Source organism: Ahaetulla prasina, chromosome 8, assembly GCF_028640845.1.
Source record: "Ahaetulla prasina isolate Xishuangbanna chromosome 8, ASM2864084v1, whole genome shotgun sequence".
Lineage (NCBI taxonomy): Eukaryota > Metazoa > Chordata > Lepidosauria > Squamata > Colubridae > Ahaetulla > Ahaetulla prasina.
Window position 1 is genome coordinate 3841020 of NC_080546.1, and position 19695 is coordinate 3860714.

General features: G+C 45.5%; 1 protein-coding gene across 1 annotated transcript in view; it reads left to right on the top strand.

Annotated features, from left to right (window-relative positions):
• Positions 1–19695, top strand: part of GFRA4 (GDNF family receptor alpha 4) — a 145157-nt gene that overhangs the window by 63588 nt on the left and 61874 nt on the right. The window contains exon 2 of the mRNA XM_058192127.1: positions 11660–11932. Within this exon, the coding sequence (XP_058048110.1) occupies positions 11665–11932 (268 nt within the window). The 5' untranslated portion in view covers positions 11660–11664. The remainder of the gene's footprint in view (positions 1–11659; positions 11933–19695) is intronic.

Sequence of the window (19695 nt, forward strand, 5' to 3'; positions counted from 1 at the left end):
GTTAAAAGCAGGAAGTAATGACACCCGGGTGGGTAGGCGGAGCTTTGCTCCACCATCGCTACTAGATCGCCGAATCAGCGGCAACAATCGCTACCGGATCATGCGATCCGGTCTGAACCGGGAGCATTTCACCTGTTGTGGTCTGCCAGCAGCCTACGGAGCTGGCAACGGAGTCGGACAGCGATGAGGCTGAGGTGAGGTCAAGGCCATCGGGAAGTGAGGTGCGGACTCCGGAACCTCCAGAGACTGACAGTAGTGAAGCAAAGGAACAGGAGGAGCCTGTTCCTAATGCACGCATGAGAAGAGCTGCCAGAAGGCAAGAGCAGCTCAAGCAAAGAGGACGACTCAGGAGTAAGGCCAGGAGATGATTGGCCCCTCCCATAAGGCTTAAAACAGACCAGCACCAGTGTTTCAGCTGTGCCAGAAAACAATGTTGTAGCTGTCTCTTCTGCTTCGTCTTCTGCTTCGTCTATGTCTTTGTTTTTGTGGCTTCTGGACGTTTGCCAGGAAGGGCCTTTGGCAGTTTGCCTAATTGAACCAAGGTTTGTGAGATAACTGAGGAATTTGTGTTGGGAGGAATTTGTTTTACTTTGAGTTGAACGACGCTGGGAATGAAGTAATTCTCAGCTGTTCAAATAAGGTTTGTTTTTCCACGGACTAAGTTTATTACTACCTACTTGGGCCTGGGTCACAATATCACCCCTGAATGGGTGGGGGGGGGAAAGTAAGATTCTACATTTAGGCAAGAAAAAACAATGGGCAAGTATGACACAGGTAGACTTACGGCCACAATTCATCCAAAAATTCATATTGTTAGGTAAGACATTTGCTAAGTGAGTTTGCCCCATTTTACCACCTTGCTTGCCACAGTCGTTAAGCGAATCACTGCAGCGGTTAAGCTATTCACACGGAACTGAGTCTGGCGTCCCCATGGACTTTGCTTGTCAGAAGGTCGCCACAGGGGATCACGTGACCCTGGGACACTGCAACCGTCGTAAGTATGAGCCAGTGGCCAAGCATCTGAGTTAGATGATCATGGGGCTGTCACAAAGGTCGGAAGTGCGAAAAGGGGTCCTAAGTCAAGAACACGTGAAGTGTTAATACCACTTTATAATGCTTTGGTAAGGCCACACTTGGAATATTGCATCCAATTTTGGTCACCACCATGTGAAAAAAGATGCGGAGACTCTAGAAAGAGTGCAGAGAAGAGCAACAAAGAGGATTAGGGGACTGGAGCAGGGGTGGGTTTCAGCAGGTTCTGACCGGTTCTGGAGAACCGGTAGCAGAAATTTTGAGTAGTTCGGAGAACCGGTAGTAAAAATTCTGACTGGCCCTGCCCCCCCCATCTATTCTCTGCCTCCCGAGTCCCAGCTGATCGGGAGGAAATGGGGATTTTGCTGTAACCTACCCCTGGAAGAAGGGGACGCGGTGGCTCAGGGGCTAGGACGTTGAGCTTGTCAATCGAAAGGTCGGCAGCTCAGCGGTTCGAATCCCTAGTGCTGCCGTGTAACGGGGTGAGCTCCCGTGACTTGTCCCAGCTTCTGCCAACCTAGCAGTTTTGAAAGCACGTAAAAATGCAAGTAGAAAAATAGGGACCACCTTTGGTGGGAAGGTAACAGCGTTCCGTGCGCCTTTGGCATTGAGTCATGCTGGCCACATGACCACGGAGACGTCTTTGGACAGTGCTGGCTCTTCGGCTTTGAAACGGAGATGAGCACCGCCCCCTAGAGTCGGGAACGACTAGCACGTATGTGCGAGGGGAACCTTTACCTTTACCTTTACCCCTGGAGTCGGGTGGGAATGGAGATTTTACAGTATCCTTCTCCTGCCACGCCCACCAAGCCATGCCACACCCACAGAACCGGTAGTAAAAAAATTTGAAACCCACCACTGGACTGGAGACTAAAACATATGAAGAACGGTTGCTGGAATTGTGTATGTCTAGTCTAATGAAGAGAAGGACCAGGGAAGACACGATCGCAGTCTTCCAATATTTGAAGAGCTGTCACAGAGGGTTATTTAATCCGCTTTATAGCTTCATCTACACTTAGAAGAAATTGCATTTTTTCATATCCACAGGACACCTCGTAAAATGCAAGGGAACCGGGTGGATGTGGCTGTTAAGATACGGCAGTCGTTGTGTGTACCATAAACTGCTGCTAAGGGAACTAGCCATGTTTAGCCTAGTGAAGGGAAGGACTAGGGGGGACATGATAACATCTGCCCCATCAAGGAGAGAGAAGCAATCTAGAAATAAGGAGAAATTTCCTGACAGTTAGAACAATTAGCCAGTGGAACAGCTGGCCTCCAGAAGCTGTGGATGCTCCGACACTCAAGGTTTTGAAGAAGAGACTGGACAACCATTTGTCCAGCATGCTAGGGGGTCTCGTGCTTGGGCAGGGGGTTGGAGTAGAAGACCTTCAATGTCCCTTCCAACTCTTGTTATACTGTTGTGTCTGGCCCCCCCCCCCCAAGCCGGGCCTCCTGCCAGAAAGTGACTTGGACAGTGAGGGGGAAGGGCCATCAGGACTTACCTCGGGAGCACCGGCTTCCCTGGCTCAGCTCCAGGAGCCAGAAACAGGCCAGGTGGAAGAGATAACGAGGCCTCCATCCCCTGACTCTTCCCACCCCACCCCGGCCACACCTGCAGACCCAGCTGATGGCAATCAGGCCTGGCTGGACCCTAGGTTTCGTAGGCAGGAGAGGAGGGAACAACAGAAGCAGGGGTGGGGCAGGCCTAGGAAGTGCTGAGTCATGGAGCCACACCCCACAGGATATAAAAGCAGCAAGGGCTGCTATACTCCTTCGTAGCAAGCAAATGAACTGCTTAACTAGAGCTGAAGTACTGTTTGTTCCTGGTTGACTCATCGGCATCAAGAGAGATAACAGAGACACTTGGCAGATGCTTGCTAGTTTGCTGCCAGAGCTGATAGTGCCGGCTAATTAAGTCATCGTTCGGACTGAGGCGAGGGGGACAGAACATATACTGTCTTTGTATGGCCCTTGCGGCCTCCCTAAGGGATTCTGGGGAGTATCCATGGAGTGACCTACCACCACTCTGTAGAAATTACAGGTAGTCCTCGACTTACAACGGTTCACTTAGTGACGATTCGAAGTTTCAGAAGCCCTGAAAAAAGGGAGTTATGACTTGTTTTTTTAAGGCTTACGTCTGTTGCAAGATACCAAGAGATGCAACATGCCAAGATTAGCCTTTACAGGTGGTCCTCGACTTACGACCACCACCGAGGCCAAAATTTATGTTGCTAAGTGAGAAAATTGTTGTGCGTTCTGTCCCATTTTGCGACTGTTCTCGTTACGTCAGTGAATCGCTGCAGTTGTTAAGTTAGTTCACACGGTTGTTCAGTGAACCCGGCTTCCCCCTTGACTTTGCTTGTCAGAAGGTCGCAAAAGGGGATCGTGCAATGTGATCCCGTCATAAATATGAGTGTCTCCAAGCGTCCGGATTTTAATCACATAATTTAACAACCGCAGTGCTTCACTGAAGTAACTAGAAAAGTCCTCAAACGGGACGAAGCTAACAATGCTTTTCTCACTTGGCAAAATAAATTGCGGTCGTAAACCAAGGACTACCTGTAAAGGCTAATCGTGGCGAACTACAACCCCCAGGATCCTTTGCAAGGGCTTCTAAGGTGGCGGAATGCTGTTGTGCAGGTACAACCACGGCTGGGACCACAATTTCTGTGGCCAAGTAAGGAGGCTGCTGAGTTTGCGTGTCCTGAGAAACACCAGCGAAATCTCGACGTGGCCGCACGTCTGCGTGGGTGTTTGTGCGTGCGTTGTATTTTTTACAAGACGCAACGCAGAGCTGCACATTCTCTCTCTCCCCGTTTTTATTAATTAACTCATTAGGGGTAATGAAGCCGAGCCTCAAGGCGGTGAGCTAACTAAATCGGTTGTGTGAGTTCAACCGGAGGTGAGATCGAAACCTGGGAATGTCTCGTTTGTGAGGCATTCAGGCCACCTGAGACCTTGGCGCTCAGAATAGCATTTCGGGGGCCTTTAAATGTCTTCAAACTGAGTCTAATGACCACCAACAACTTCCCTTGATGCACAAGAGAAGAAGAAGGGGAGACAATCAAAGTCTCACCACAACTCCCTCCCTCCCTCCCCTATCCATCCATCCATCCATCCATCCATCCATCAATTGTATTCCTTCCTTCCTACCTACCTACTCTACCCATCCACTCATCCATCCATTCATTTATCCATTATTTTCCTTCCTTCCTTTCATTTGTTCTTTCTTTCTTATCTGTGTCTTTTTCCCTTTCTTTCTTTCTTTCTTTCTTTCTCTTTCTAGCCTTCCTTTCATTCATTCTTCCCCTTTCTTTTTTTTCTTCTTCCTTCCTGTCTTTCTCTTTCTTGCCTTCCTTCTTTCCTGTCTTTCTTTCTCTGTTCTTTCTTTCTTTCTTTTGCTCTCTCTCGTCGGTCTCTCTTTTTCTCTCTGTCTGACTTTCTATGTCTTCCTTTTCTTTTTTCTTTCCTTCTTCCTTCCTTCTTTCCTTCCTTTCCACTTATGACTGTAACTTTGTTGCTGGCAATCCTTATGATTTATATTGATATATTGACCATCAATTGTGTTGTAAATGTTGTACCTTGATGAACGTATCTTTTCTTTTATGTACACTGAGAGCGTATGCACCAAGACAAATTCCTTGTGTGTCCAATCACACTTGGCCAATAAAATTCTATTCTATTCTATTCTATTCTATTCTATTCTATTCTATTCTATTCTATTCTATTCTGAACGTATCTTTTCTTTTATGTACACTGAGAGCATATGCACCAAGACAAATTCCTTGTGTGTCCAATCACACTTGGCCAATAAAATTCTATTCTATTCTATTCTATTCTATTCTATTCTATTCTATTCTATTCTATTCTGAACGTATCTTTTCTTTTATGTACACTGAGAGCATATGCACCAAGACAAATTCCTTGTGTGTCCAATCACACTTGGCCAATAAAAATTCTATTCTATTCTATTCTTTCCTTTTTTCTTTCTTGCCTTCCTTCCTCCCTCCCTTCCTCCTGCCTTTCCTTCCTTCTTCCTTCCTTCTTTCTCTTTCTTTCTTTCTTTCTTTCCTTCCTTCCTTCTTTTTCTTGCCTTCTTTTCATTCATTCTTCCTCTTTCTTTCTTTTTCTTCCTTCCTTCCTGTCTTTCTTTCTCTTTCTTTCTTTCGCTCTCTCTTGTCAGTCAGTCTGTCTTTTCTCTCTGTCTGACTTTCTATTTCTTCCTTTTCTTTCTTTTCTTCCTTCCTTCCTTCTTTCTTTTTCTATTTCTTGCCTTCCTTCCTTCCCTCCTGTATTTTCTTCCTTCCTTCCTTCTTTTTTTCTTGACTTCCTTTCTCTTTCTTGCCTTCCTTTCATTCATTCTTCATCTTTCTTTTTTCTTTTTCTTCCTTCCTTCTTTCTTTTTTCTATTTTTTGCCTTTCTTCCTTCCTTTTTCTTTCCCTCCTCTATTTCCTTTCTTCCTTCCTTCCTTCTTTTTTTCTTGACTTCCTTTCATTCATTCTTCCTCTTTCTTTCTCTTCCTTCCTTCCTTCCCATCTTTCTTTCTCTTTCTTTCTTTTTCTTGCCTTCCTTTCATTCATTCTTCCTCTTTCTTTCTTTTCCTTCCTTCCTTCCTTCCTTCCTTCCTTCCTGTCTTTCTTTCTCCTTTCTTTCTTTTGCTCTCTCTTGTCAGTCTGTCTTTTTCTCTCTGTCTGACTTTCTATGTCTTTCTTTTCCTTTTTCTTTCCTTCTTCCTTCCATCTTTCCTTTTTTTCTATTTCTTGCCTTCCTTTCCTCTTCCCTCCCTCCCTTCCTCCCTCCCTTCCTTCCTTTCTTCTTTCTTTCTTTCTTTCTTTCTTTCTTTCTTGCCTTCCTTCCTTCCTTTTTCTTTACTTCCTTCTCCCTCTCCCCCCCTTTCATGATACAGATAAAAGAAGGGGTCATTTGCAACACCCCAGTTGATGCAGCATTTAATTTTGACACAAACTCAAAAGAACTCAGGGTGGTAAATGCCCAACCCTCTTGCTCTGTCTCTTGAAGCAAAGATCTTCCTGGAGGGCACCATTAGATGATTCCCTTTGCGGGTGCATTTTTGTGCCAATCCTGGGTTTGTTTGTTTTTTGTTCGCAACTCAAAACAAAATCCTACCAACAAATCAATTGAATTCAACTGCAGAGACACGCATATCCCTACACCATCCGGGGGTCTTGGGCGCTCTTTCAGTTGGGGGGCTCCAACTGGGTAATCCGGTGATCCACTCCGGCTGTTGGCCACGGTGGAAGTACTGTGGACACCAATTTCTACATACCTTTCTGCCCTTTAACATAACATAACATAACATAACATAACATAACATAACATAACATAACATAACATAACATAACATAACATAACATAACATAACATAACATAACATAACATAACATAACATAACATAACATAACATAACATAACATAATAACAGAGTTGGAAGGGACCTTGGAGGCCTTCTAGTCCAACCCCCTGCCCAGGCAGGAAACCCTACACTATCTCAGACAGATGGTTATCCAACATTTTCTTAAAAATTTCCAGTGTTGGAGCATTCACAACTTCTGCAGGCAAGTCGTTCCACTTATTAATTGTTCTAATTGTCAGGAAATTTCTCCTTAGTTCTAAGTTGCTTCTCTCCTTGATTAGTTTCCACCCATTGCTTCTTGTTCTACCCTCAGGTGCTTTGGAGAACAGCCCGACTCCCTCTTCTTTGGGGCAACCCCGAGATATTGGAACATTGCTATCATGTCTCCCCTAGTCCTTCTTTTTATTAAACTAAACATACCCAGTTCCTGCAACCGTTCTTCATATGTGGAAGTGTTAGTACTACTTTATAATGCCTTGGTAAGGCCACACTTGGAATATTGCATCCAGTTTTAGTCGCCACGATGTAAAAAAGATGTTGAGACTCTAGAAAGAGTGCAGAGAAGAGCAACAAAGATGATTAGGGGACTGGAGGATAAAACATATGAAGAACGGTTGCAGGAACTGGGTATGTCTAGTTTAACAAAAAGAAGGACTAGGGGAGACATGATAGCTGTGTTCCAATATCTCAGGGGCTGCCCCAAAGAAGAGGGAGTCGGGCTGTTCTCCAAAGCATCTGAGGGTAGAACAAGAAGCAATGGGTGGAAACTGATCAAAGAAAGAAGCAACTTAGAACTAAGGAGAAATTTCCTGACAGTTAGAACAATCAATAAGTGGAACAACTTGCCTCCAGAAGTTGTAAATGCTCCAACACTGGAAGTTTTTAAGAAGAGGTTGGATAACCATTTGTCTGAAGTGGTGTAGGGTTTCCTGCCTGGGCAGGGGGTTGGACTAGAAGGCCTCCAAGGTCCCTTCCAACTCTGATGTTATGTTATGTTATGTTATGTTATGTTTTAGCCTCCAGTCCCCTAATCATCTTGGTTGCTCTTCTCTGCACTCTTTCTAGAGTCCCAGCATTTTTTTTACATCGTGGCAACCAAAATTGAATGCAATGTGTATCAATCCCTTGTGTAATGGGATGAATGCAATCCCTTGTGTATAACATTGTTTTTCTCACCAAGGAATAAATGATGATGAAACTATCGTTCCTTTAGAACAGAGGTCTTCAAACTTGGCAGCTTTAAGACTTGTGGACTTCAACAATTCTGGGAGCTGCCAAGTTTGAAGACCTCTGCTTTAGAAGATGACTTCCTTTAGGATTCCTTTGGAATGAATGAGCTGCAAGGGACCTTGGAGGTCTTCTAGTCCAGCCCCCTGCTCAAGCAGGGGAACCTATACTATTTCAGATACGTTTTGTAGCGCAACAACAGAGTCGGAAGGGATAAGTGCAGTGATTCACAACTGTGGCAAGAAAGGTCGTAAAATGGGGCGAAAGTCCCGTAACAAAACGTCTCACTTGGCAACAGAAATTTGGGGGCTCAATTGCGGTCGTAATTCGAGGACTACCTCTGTGCACCCCTTCAGTCTTCGCTGACCCAGCCGAGTATGTTGTGTGAACCCAGAAACGGATCTGTTCTCTTAACTTCCCTCTTTTGACCTGATATTTATCTTGGGGGACGGTGGTTACATGGGGTGGGAACTCCCCAAAAGGGAATAGTTGACCATTTATGATAGTCCGCTTATATTTAGGCCTGGTGTTCTGTCTCCTTCCCCACTTCAGACCCAGGAGCTGGCCTTCAGCCAGTGGATTCACGGCTCTTATGAGTCCTGGCAGAGAAATCGCAGCCAAAGTTCAAACAAATGACTCACGTAGCAAGACTTTCAGCTCTTTTTGAAATGGATCAGCTAAACTTTTGCTTCCCGTGGAGCGAGAGCAGTCCCAAAGCTCCTTATATATCCTGTGGGGTGGGGCTCCCTTTGATGACGCTGCCTCTCTAATCTTCTGAAGCATGGGTCAAGCCAAGCTTGATTATTATTATCAGCTGGGTCTGAAGGCGTAGCCTGGGGAAGGGAGGAATCAGGGGATGACGGCCTCATTACGTCCTCCGACTGGCCTGGTTCTGGCTCCTGGAGCCGGGCCAAAGGAATCGATGCTCCCGAGGTAAGCCTTACAGGCCCTTCTCCCTCACTCTCAGAGTCACTTTCAGGCATGGGGCCAGGTTGGGGGCTGGAGTCACACCTGGATAGGCCTGGATTATATTTAGGCCTGGATAATAGTTAGGCCTGGATTATATGACCGGGTGGGTGGGTGGAGCTTTGCGCTGCCATCGCTACCAGTTTGGCCGAACCGGTCCGAACCAACAGCATTTCACCCTTTAGCTGGAGAGGGTCAAAAAATGCTTTCTTTAATGAGTTGTAATGCTAGGATACTCAATCCAGTTTTGGTCACCACAATATAAAAAAGATGTTGAGACTCTAGAAAGAGTGCAGAGAAGAGCAACAAAGATGATTAGGGGACTGGAGGCTAAAACATATGAAGAACAGTTGCAGGAACTCAGTATGTCTAGTTTAATGAAAAGAAGGACTGGGGGAGACATGATAGCTGTGTTCCAATATCTCAGAGGCTGCCACAAAGAAGAGGGAGTCGGGCTGTTCTCCAAAGCACCTGAGGGTAGAACAAGAAGCAATGAATGGAAACTAATCAAGGAGAGAGAATCAACCTAGAACTAAAGAGAAATTTTCTGACAGTGAGAACAATTAATCAGTGGAACAGCTTGCCACCAGAAGTTGTGGGTGCTCCATCACTGTAAGCTTTTAAGAAGAGATTGGACATCCATTTGTCTGGAATGGTATAGAGTTTCCTACTTGAGCAGGGGGTTGGAGTAGAAGACCTCCATGGTCCCTTCCAAATCTGCTACTCTGTTATACTCTGTTTATGGAGATTCCCAATCATCCAGGTCATGGTTGTCCCAAAGCTGCTTTAAAAAAATGGAATTAGGTAGGTCTGAAAAGAAGGACTAGGGGAGACATGATAGCATCTTCCAATATCTGAGGGGCTGCCCCAAAGAAGAGGAGGGGGTCCACCTATTCTCCAAAAGAAGACCTAAACCTATTCTCTGAAGGCAGAAGAAGCAATGGGTGGAAACTCATCAAGGAGAGAAGCAACCTGGAATTAAGAAGAAATTTCCCAACAGTGAGAACAATTAACCAGTGGAACAGCCTGCCACCAGAAGTTGTGGATGCTCCAACACTGGAAGTTTTTAAGAAAATGTTGGATAACCATCTGACTGAGATGGTGTAGGGTTTCCTGCCTGGGCAGGGGGTTGGACTAGAAGGCCTCCAAGGTCCCTTCCAACTCTGATGTTATGTTATGTTATGTTATGGTATAGGGTTTCCTGCTTGAGCAGGGGGTTGGACTAGAAGACCTCCAAGGTGCCCTCCAACTCCGTTATTCTGTGTTTTTGTGTTGGAAAGAGAGCGAAGAAAATAGAGTCGACAGCCTTAAGATTCCGAGATAGATCCCTTCTTAGTGAGTCCATGAAAGCAGAATTTCTTCAAAGCAGCTGTAATGAGCTCTCCCATTGTTTTATTGCTGCGATCTAGAGATATTTGTCTTTCTGGCTCAGCCTCTAAACCAGGGTTTTTCAAAGATAGGTCTTTAAGATGAGCAGACTTCAGCTCCCACACATCTCCAAGCCTCTTGCCAGGTTTGAAAGAAACACGACTGACAGGCAGTCCTCGACTTATGGCCACGCATTTCCGTCGCTAAGCCAGGCGACAGTTTAAAGGAGCCGCCCCCTATTTTTACAGCCTTCTTGGCTACCGTTCATTCAGCGAATCACCCCCGTTGCTAAGCGACTCCCACGGCCGTTAAGCGACTCCCACGGCCGTTAAGCGAATCCGGATTCCCTCCGTTGATTCTGCTGGCTGGAAAGGTCGCAGAAGGGGAAATCACGTAACTCTGGAACGCTGCAGCCGTCGTAAAACATGCCAATGGCCAAGCGGCAAATTTTGACCGCCTGACTTTGGGGACGCTGAGACGGTTGTAAGTGCGAGGACAGGTTGCAAGTCACTCTTTTCAGTGCCGCGGTTACGGGTAGTCCTCGACTTACGACAGTTCGTTTAGGGACCGTTCGAAGGTAAAAAGGGCACTGAAAAAGGGGCTTATGACCGTTATTCACACTTACGACCGTTGTGGTGGCCCCGTGGTCAAGTGATCAAAATTCAGACACTCAGCAACTGACTCACTTTGTGTCCCGGGGTCATGTGATCCTCTTTTGTGACCTTCTGACGCGCAAAGCCGATGGGGAAGCCGGATTCACTGAACAACCATGTCACTAACTGAACAACGGCAGTGATTCACTCAACAAAGGTGGCAAGGAAGGTCCTAAAACAGGGCAAAACTCACTTAACAAATGTCTCGCTTAGCAACGTAAATTTTGGGCCCAATTGTGGTCGTAAGCCGAGGATTACTTGTACTTTTGTCACTGAAGAAATGGTTGTGAGCCAAGGAACCTTCCAGCAGATCCATTTAGAATCAGAAAAACAGAGTTGGTGTCGTGTCCCACCCCCCACTCCGACGAACGAGTCAAGGAAGTCCGTAACAAACTTGGCAACGAAGCCTCTGCAGCTTGCCAAGTTCCTTCGAGGCTTATCAGGGCAGGAAGGAGTCCAAGTTGTGACTTCAGCGATAGATAAGACTTTGCTTGACTCAAGATTGGAATGCCAAAAGCAGGTCCTTTATATAGGCTGTGGGGTGTGGCTCCATGACTCAGCATTTATCCAGGCCTGCCCCTCCCTTCCTTTTGCTGGCATCGCCTCTCAGATCTCTGGAATCCAGGGTCCACCCATGCTGAATTGTCTTCAGCTGGATCTGCTGTCTGGGAAAGGGAGGGGTCAGAAGGAGTAGGCCCGAGCAATTCCAATACCTGGCTGGCTTCCTGCTCTGACGGCTGAGCCAAAGGAACACACGCTTGTATGAATGAGGTTTATTGGGCTTGTCTCCCACTCCTGGAATCCTCTCCGGGCATGGGGCCAGGGCCGGAGGCTGGAGGCATGACAGGCTGTTCATCTTCATTATCAAACTCAGAGTCTGATAACAGGCCCGGTTGGAGATGGGAGGGGCCCGGCTGAGGAGAGGAGGGAGGACGAGTCACAACAGTTGGAAGGGACCTTGGAGGTCATCTAGTCCAACCCCCTGCCGAAGCGGGAAAATCCTGACTTCTCTTTCTCGTTTGTCTCGCTCTTTTCCAGAAGGCATGACCATCAGCTCAGCTCATGACTGCCTGCAGGCCGGCGAAGCCTGCACCAATGACCCCAGCTGCAGTTCCAAATTCCGGACTCTCCGGCAGTGCATCGCTGGTAACGGCGCCAACAAACTGGGGCCGGGCGCCAAGAGCCAGTGCCGCAACACGCTGACCACCCTTCTGTCCAGCCAGCTGTACGGCTGCAAGTGCAAACGGGGGATGAAGAAAGAAAAACACTGCCTGAGCGTCTACTGGAGCATTCATCACACCTTGATGGAAGGTCAGTCCCCACAGAGGGGCGGGAGGGTGGGTGGTTAAGGGGGGCTGGGGATATTCTGCCTGCGGGGGTAACCCGGCAAGCGAGGGTGGATATTTGATCAAGGAAGGAGAATATTAGTTGCTCAGGGTTGAAATAAGGGGCCCTTGGTGCTCTCGGAGCTTGGTGGTTTTCAGGCAGACGTTTCATGACCCAAGTAGGGAACATCATCAATGCTAGAAGGGAGTGGTGCCTATGGAGAGGAGGAAAAGGGGGAGGGGGAGGAGGAAGAAGAAGAGGAAGAGAACTATGGGGTCCTTGGTGTTTTCTGAGTTTGGTGGTTTTCTTGCAGGCCTTTCATGACCCAACTAGGTAACATCATCAGTGCTAGAAGGAAGAGGGGTTTGTGGAGAGGAGGAGGAGGAAGGGGAAGAGGAGGAGGAAGAGGATGACTGTGGGGTCCTTGGTGCTCTCGGAGCTTGGTGGTTTTCTTTTTTTTTTATTTTTTTTTTATTGAAAGAGTTTTAAAAAACAAAAACATTTTTCCCCCTTTTTTCCCCCTCCCTCCCAAAAAAAAAAAAAAAACCCTTCCCCCCTCCCCCCCCCCGGCTTCCCGGGTCAATCACAAGGTATTGTTATACATAAACCAAACATAGAATAAAATTTTCCCTTCCAATCCAAATAACCACAACCAAAACATTTCATCTCCCAACCCTCCCATTACATAAAATAACTTTCTAATTATTCAAAGGCAATCTGATATTTCTTAATCTGATATCTGTTTTGTAGATAATCAATCCATTTTTTCCATTCAATTAAATATCTTTCCTGCGTATTGTCTTTTAAAAACGCTGAGATTTTAGCCATCTCAGCCAAATTAATAACTTTCAATATCCATTCTTCTATTGTAGGTATCTCTTCTTTCTTCCAGTATTGTCCAATCAACAGTCTTGCTGCTGTTATTAAATTCAGAATCAATTTAGTCTCAATCCCTGTACAATCCGTTATAATTCCCAAAAGGAAAAATTGTGGCAGGAACTTTATCTTCTTCTTCAGTACATTTTGAATAATCCACCAAATTCTTATCCAAAAGACCTTAATTTTCTTGCAAGTCCACCAAATATGAAAATATGTAGCGTCATCACAATCACACCTCCAACATTTCGCTTGGATATTAGGATACATACGTGATAATTTTTTGGGATCTAAGTGCCATCTATAAAACATCTTATAAAAATTTTCCCTTAAATTCTGTGCTTGTGTAAACTTAACATTTCTAACCCAAATTTTCTCCCATGTTTCCAACATTATTGGTTCCTGAATATTCTGTGCGGAGCTTGGTGGTTTTCTTGCAGACGTTTCATTACCAAATTAGGTTACACCATCAGTGCTAGAAGGGAGAGGGGTATGTGGAGAGTAGGAGGAGAACTGTGGGATCCTTGGTGCTCTCGGAGCTTGGTTTTTTTCTACGCAGACGTTACAGGACCCAACTATATAACATCATCAGTGCTAGAAGGGAGGGGTTTCTGAAGGAAAAGGAGGAGGACTGTGGGGTCCTTGGTGGTCTCTGAGCTTGGTGGTTTTCTTGCAGGTGTTTCATGACCCAGCTAGGTAACATCATCAGTATTAGAAGGGAATGGAGTTTTTGGAAAGAAAGAAAGAAAGAAAGAAAGAAAGAAAGAAAGAAAGAAAGAGAGAGAGAGAGAGAGAGAGAGAGAGAGAGAAAGAAAGAAAGAAGAGAGGGAGGGAAGGGAAGGGAAGGGAAGGGAAGGGAAGGGAAGAGAAGGGAAAGGAAAGGAAAGGAAAGGAAAGGAAAGGAAAGGAAAGGAAAGGAAAGGAAAGGAAAGGAAAGGAAAGGAAGGGAAGGGAAGGGAAGGGAAGGAAAGGAAAGGAAAGGAAAGGAAGGGAAGGGAAGGGAAGGGAAGGGAAGGGAAGGGAAGGGAAGGGAAGGGAAGGGAAGGGAAGGAAGGAAAAAGAAAGAAAGAGAAAGAAAGAAAGAAAGAAAGAAGGAAGGAAGGAAAGAGAGTGAGTGAATGAATTTAGTTTTGGGTTGCCTACGATTACTTTTTATCACAGAGGTTTTCAAGAACTCCTGACTGAGGGCTATCAAGCCACAAAGAGGGTGGGAATGGAAGGAAAGTGAAGAGCCCAAGGTGTTTTCCTTGATCGATAGATAGCTTGGCAACTGACTCATATTTATGACGGTCACAGCACCCTTTGGCAACCGTCTGACAAGCAACGTCAAGGGTGGAAGCCAGATTCGCTTAACGAACCTTGTTCATAACTTAACGACAGCAGCGTTTCACTTAATGACCGTGCCCAGAAAAGTCTCACTTAACAAACGTCTTGCTTAGCAAAAAAAAAATTTGGGGGGGGGGGCGTAAGTTGAGGACTCCCTGCTTTTTCTCATTTTTGTAAGCCCGTCTCAGCCCATCTTCTCTTCACCTGTAAATTTCAAAGGTGTCCTTAGAGCATGAAAAAAAATCCAGACGCAGAGGCAATACTCATAAAAAAAAACAACAACAACCACCAGGCAGCCCTTAAATTGTGGCGTTGTGGCCAACCACTTACCTTTGTTTCTTTGTTTTTTGAACAATTCAGGCCCCCGGTGAATTTGACTCCTTCACGCCAACAAAGTGTGTGTTTTTTCATTGCGCTGACATTTTTACATGCACGTTTCCTCGGGGGCGCATTTCGGCACCGGCGGATTCTGCAATTTAGCCGGATGTGATACACGTTTTTCCCTTAATAAGGTACATTGGGGTTTTTTTTGTTTGTTTGTTTGTTTTTTTCCCCTCCGAAGATGCAGCTCCATCGCAGCTTCGGCTTTGCAACCGTATTCCGTTTATTTTAACGACGCTCGTTGCTTTTACAACGCAAACACAGAGAAAAAGCCAGGATACCATCCTGTCGAAAAACAATTGCAGAGCCCAATTTTTTTAATTCAAAAAGTTTTACAAAAAAAATTTTTTCCCCTTTCCCCCCAACCCCCCTCCCTTCACTAATACCCTCCCCCCTCCCCCCTGGCTTCCCGGAACAAACACAAGGTATAGTTAAAAATAAAACAAACATATGCTAAGAAAATTTTCCCCCAAAACTATTATACCAATTGACTTCCTCCTAACATAACCAAAATCCTTCAAAAAAAAAAAAAATTAAATTAACAATTAACAATAGTAAAATATATAAATCAATAGAACAAATGAATCCTAAAGTATTTAAAACCAGCTAAAGCATAAAAATCCAATCCAATTCAAAAAATATGTCCCTTATAACTTCTATAACCATATAATTTCCCCCCCATGTCTTTCTTACATAAGATCTTTTGAGAATATTCTATTTAAAATTTAGTGCAACACTTTATAAAATTTCAATACAGAAAATTACAATATCTATTCAACTTTAGTCCTTCCTCATCAAAATCCAGTATAGATCCAAATACTAGTCTTTTATGATAGATATAAAACATATAATCAACCCATTTCTTCCAGATCTTCCTCACAAATTGTCTTTCCGGGACACTAATATTTTTGTCTCTTAATATTTTAAAAAAACCTTGTTTCAAGCAGAGCCCGATTTTTGAAAACACGACGTTAATCCTTAAACACAGGCCAGGTTACGCAAGTACTGTAGTCCTCGACGTGCGACCGCAGTCGAGCCCAGAATTTATGTTGCTGAGTGAGAAATTCGTTAACTGAGTGTTGCCCCGGTTTACAATTTCCGTGCCGCATTTGTTCAGCGAACCGCTGCGGTTGATTCAATGAGTCACAGGGTTGTGGCGTGAATCTAATCTCCCTGTTTCATTTTAACATGTGCTGATTAATGTACATTTAAAGGGACAATAAAGTTAATCCAAGCTCTAGCGCAAAATTTCTCTTGCAAAGTGAGCCAATTTTACAACTTCTCTTCCCACAGTTGCTAAGTGAATCACTGAAGTCGTTAAGTTAGTCACACGGTTGTTAAGCGAATCCAGCTTCCCCCATGGACTTGGCTTGTCAGAAGGTCGCAAAAGGGGATCACGTGACCCCGGGACGCTGCAACAGTCATAAGTACATGACAGTTGCCGAGCCTTTGAATTTTGATCACATGATCTTAGGGATGCTGCCACGGTCATAAGTGTGAAAAACGGCCATAAGTCACTTTTTTCAGTGCCGTTGTTACTTTGGACGGTCACCAAATGAACCGTTGTAAGTTGAGGACTACCTTTAGTTCTGACTTTCCAAGTAAAAAGCCAGTTTATAGACAGAAAATGGATTTTAATACAGGTAGTCCTGGATATACAACAATTCATTTAGTGACCGTTCAGAGTTACAACAGCACTGAAAAAGATAAGTTATGATCATTTTCCACACTTACGACCGTACCACGGTTACAGAAAGTCCTTGACTTACGGCAGTTCATTTAGGGACCGTTCGAAGTTAAAAGGGCACTGAAAAAAGGGACTTATGACCATTGTTCATACTTACGACCGTTGCAGCATCAGATGCTTGGCAACTGACTCGTATTTATGTCGGCCGCAGTGTCCCGGGGTCACGTGATCCCCTTTGGCGACCTTCTGACGAGCGAAGTCAAAGGGGGGAAGACAGATTCACTCGACAAGTGACTTATGACCATTTTTCACACTTACGACTGTGTGATCTCCCACCAAAATCTTCCACCCTCCACTTGTCGTCAAGTCGCTCAGGTATTTCACAGCTAATTTTTTTTCCCACACACTTCCAAGGTGTTTTTTTCTTCTTCTTAAGCGTGTTGATTCATGAATAGAGCTCACACTTGAAACATCGATTTTCTTCAGAAAAAGGGGTCAGGTTACGTCTAATATTCAGAATAGGTAGAATCTTTCCATCAGCTCGTGGAAAATTTTATTTTCTCAGCCTCCCAGGGTTTGGTGAAGCAGCCGACCATCGGATTAAACGACCGTAGCTCACCCAAACTTGTGTCTTTATGGAATTTGCTAAATCTGAAAAGATGCTCTCAAGACAGATTTCTGTAGTCGCATACTAACGTTTAAGGGGGGGTGAGCGTCCGACCTTGGCAATTGTAAGACTTATGGACTTCATCTCCCAGAATCCCCTCAGTCAGCCTTATTTGCTTGCTTGCTTGCTTGAAGACTTGTGGACTTCATCTCCCAGAATTCCCTCAGTCAGCCTTGTTTGCTTGCTTGCTTGAAGTCTTGTGGACTTCAATTCCCAGAATTCCCTCAGTCAGCCTTGTTTGCCTGCTGGCTTGAAGACTTGTGGACTTCATCTCCCAGAATTCCCTCAGTCAGCCTTCTTTTCTTGCTTGCTTGAAGACTTGTGGACTTCATCTCCCAGAATTCCCTCAGTCAGCCTTGTTTGCTTGCTTGCTTGAAGTCTTGTGGACTTCAATTCCCAGAATTCCCTCAGTCAGCCTTGTTTGCCTGCTGGCTTGAAGACTTGTGGACTTCATCTCCCAGAATTCCCTCAGTCAGCCTTCTTTTCTTGCTTGCTTGAAGACTTGTGGACTTCATCTCCCAGAATTCCCTCAGTCAGCCTTCTTTGCCTGCTTGCTTGAAGACTTGTGGACTTCATCTCCCAGAATTCCCTCAGTCAGCCTTGTTTGCTTGCTTGCTTGAAGTCTTGTGGACTTCAATTCCCAGAATTCCCTCAGTCAGCCTTGTTTGCCTGCTTGCTTGAAGACTTGTGGACTTCATCTCCCAGAATTCCCTCAGTCAGCCTTCTTTGCTTGCTTGCTTGAAGACTTGTGGACTTCATCTCCCAGAATTCCCTCAGTCAGCCTTCTTTTCTTGCTTGCTTGAAGACTTGTGGACTTCATCTCCCAGAATTCCCTCAGTCAGCCTTCTTTGCTTGCTTGCTTGAAGACTTGTGGACTTCAATTCCCAGAATTCCCTCAGTCAGCCTTGCTTGCTTGCTTGCTTGAAGACTTGTGGACTTCATCTCCCAGAATTCCCTCAGTCAGCCTTGTTTGCCTGCTTGCTTGAAGACTTGTGGACTTCATCTCCCAGAATTCCCTCAGTCAGCCTTCTTTGCTTGCTTGCTTGAAGACTTGTGGACTTCAATTCCCAGAATTCCCTCAGTCAGCCTTCTTTGCTTGCTTGCTTGAAGACTTGTGGACTTCATCTCCCAGAATTCCCTCAGTCAGCCTTGTTTGCCTGCTTGCTTGAAGACTTGTGGACTTCATCTCCCAGAATTCCCTCAGTCAGCCTTCTTTGCTTGCTTGCTTGAAGACTTGTGGACTTCATCTCCCAGAATTCCCTCAGTCAGCCTTGCTTGCTTGCTTGCTTGAAGACTTGTGGACTTCATCTCCCAGAATTCCCTCAGTCAGCCTTGTTTGCCTGCTTGCTTGAAGACTTGTGGACTTCATCTCCCAGAATTCCCTCAGTCAGCCTTCTTTGCTTGCTTGCTTGAAGACTTGTGGACTTCAATTCCCAGAATTCCCTCAGTCAGCCTTGCTTGCTTGCTTGCTTGAAGACTTGTGGACTTCATCTCCCAGAATTCCCTCAGTCAGCCTTGTTTGCCTGCTTGCTTGAAGACTTGTGGACTTCATCTCCCAGAATTCCCTCAGTCAGCCTTCTTTGCTTGCTTGCTTGAAGACTTGTGGACTTCAATTCCCAGAATTCCCTCAGTCAGCCTTCTTTGCTTGCTTGCTTGAAGACTTATGGACTTCATCTCCCAGAATTCCCTCAGTCAGCCTTCTTTGCTTGCTTGCTTGAAGACTTGTGGACTTCAATTCCCAGAATTCCCTCAGTCAGCCTTCTTTGCTTGCTTGCTTGAAGACTTGTGGACTTCATCTCCCAGAATTCCCTCAGTCAGCCTTGCTTGCTTGCTTGCTTGAAGACTTGTGGACTTCATCTCCCAGAATTCCCTCAGTCAGCCTTCTTTGCTTGCTTGCTTGAAGACTTGTGGACTTCAATTCCCAGAATTCCCTCAGTCAGCCTTGCTTGCTTGCTTGCTTGAAGACTTGTGGACTTCATCTCCCAGAATTCCCTCAGTCAGCCTTGTTTGCCTGCTTGCTTGAAGACTTGTGGACTTCATCTCCCAGAATTCTCTCAGTCAGCCTTCTTTGCTTGCTTGCTTGAAGACTTGTGGACTTCAATTCCCAGAATTCCCTCAGTCAGCCTTCTTTGCTTGCTTGCTTGAAGACTTATGGACTTCATCTCCCAGAATTCCCTCAGTCAGCCTTGCTTGCTTGCTTGCTTGAAGACTTGTGGACTTCATCTCCCAGAATTCCCTCAGTCAGCCTTCTTTGCTTGCTTGCTTGAAGACTTATGGACTTCATCTCCCAGAATTCCCTCAGTCAGCCTTCTTTGCCTGCTTGCTTGAAGACTTGTGGACTTCATCTCCCAGAATTCCCTCAGTCAGCCTTCTTTGCTTGCTTGCTTGAAGACTTGTGGACTTCATCTCCCAGAATTCCCTCAGTCAGCCTTCTTTGCTTGCTTGCTTGAAGACTTGTGGACTTCATCTCCCAGAATTCCCTCAGTCAGCCTTGTTTGCTTGCTTGCTTGAAGACTTGTGGATTTCATCTCCCAGAATTCCCTCAGTCAGCCTTCTTTGCTTGCTTGCTTGCTTGAAGACTTGTGGACTTCATCTCCCAGAATTCCTCCAGTCAGCCTTGCGTGACCCCCTTTGGTGACCTTCTGGCAAGTCAAAGCCAGCGGGTAAGCCGGATTCACTTAACAACCGGGTGAATCACTGAGCAACTTCCTTTAACCGCTGTCCCAAGAATGGTCATAAAACGAGGCGAGGCTCACTTAACGCCTAACAACCTGTGTTGCCAACTGCGGCGATTCACTTAAGAACCGTGAC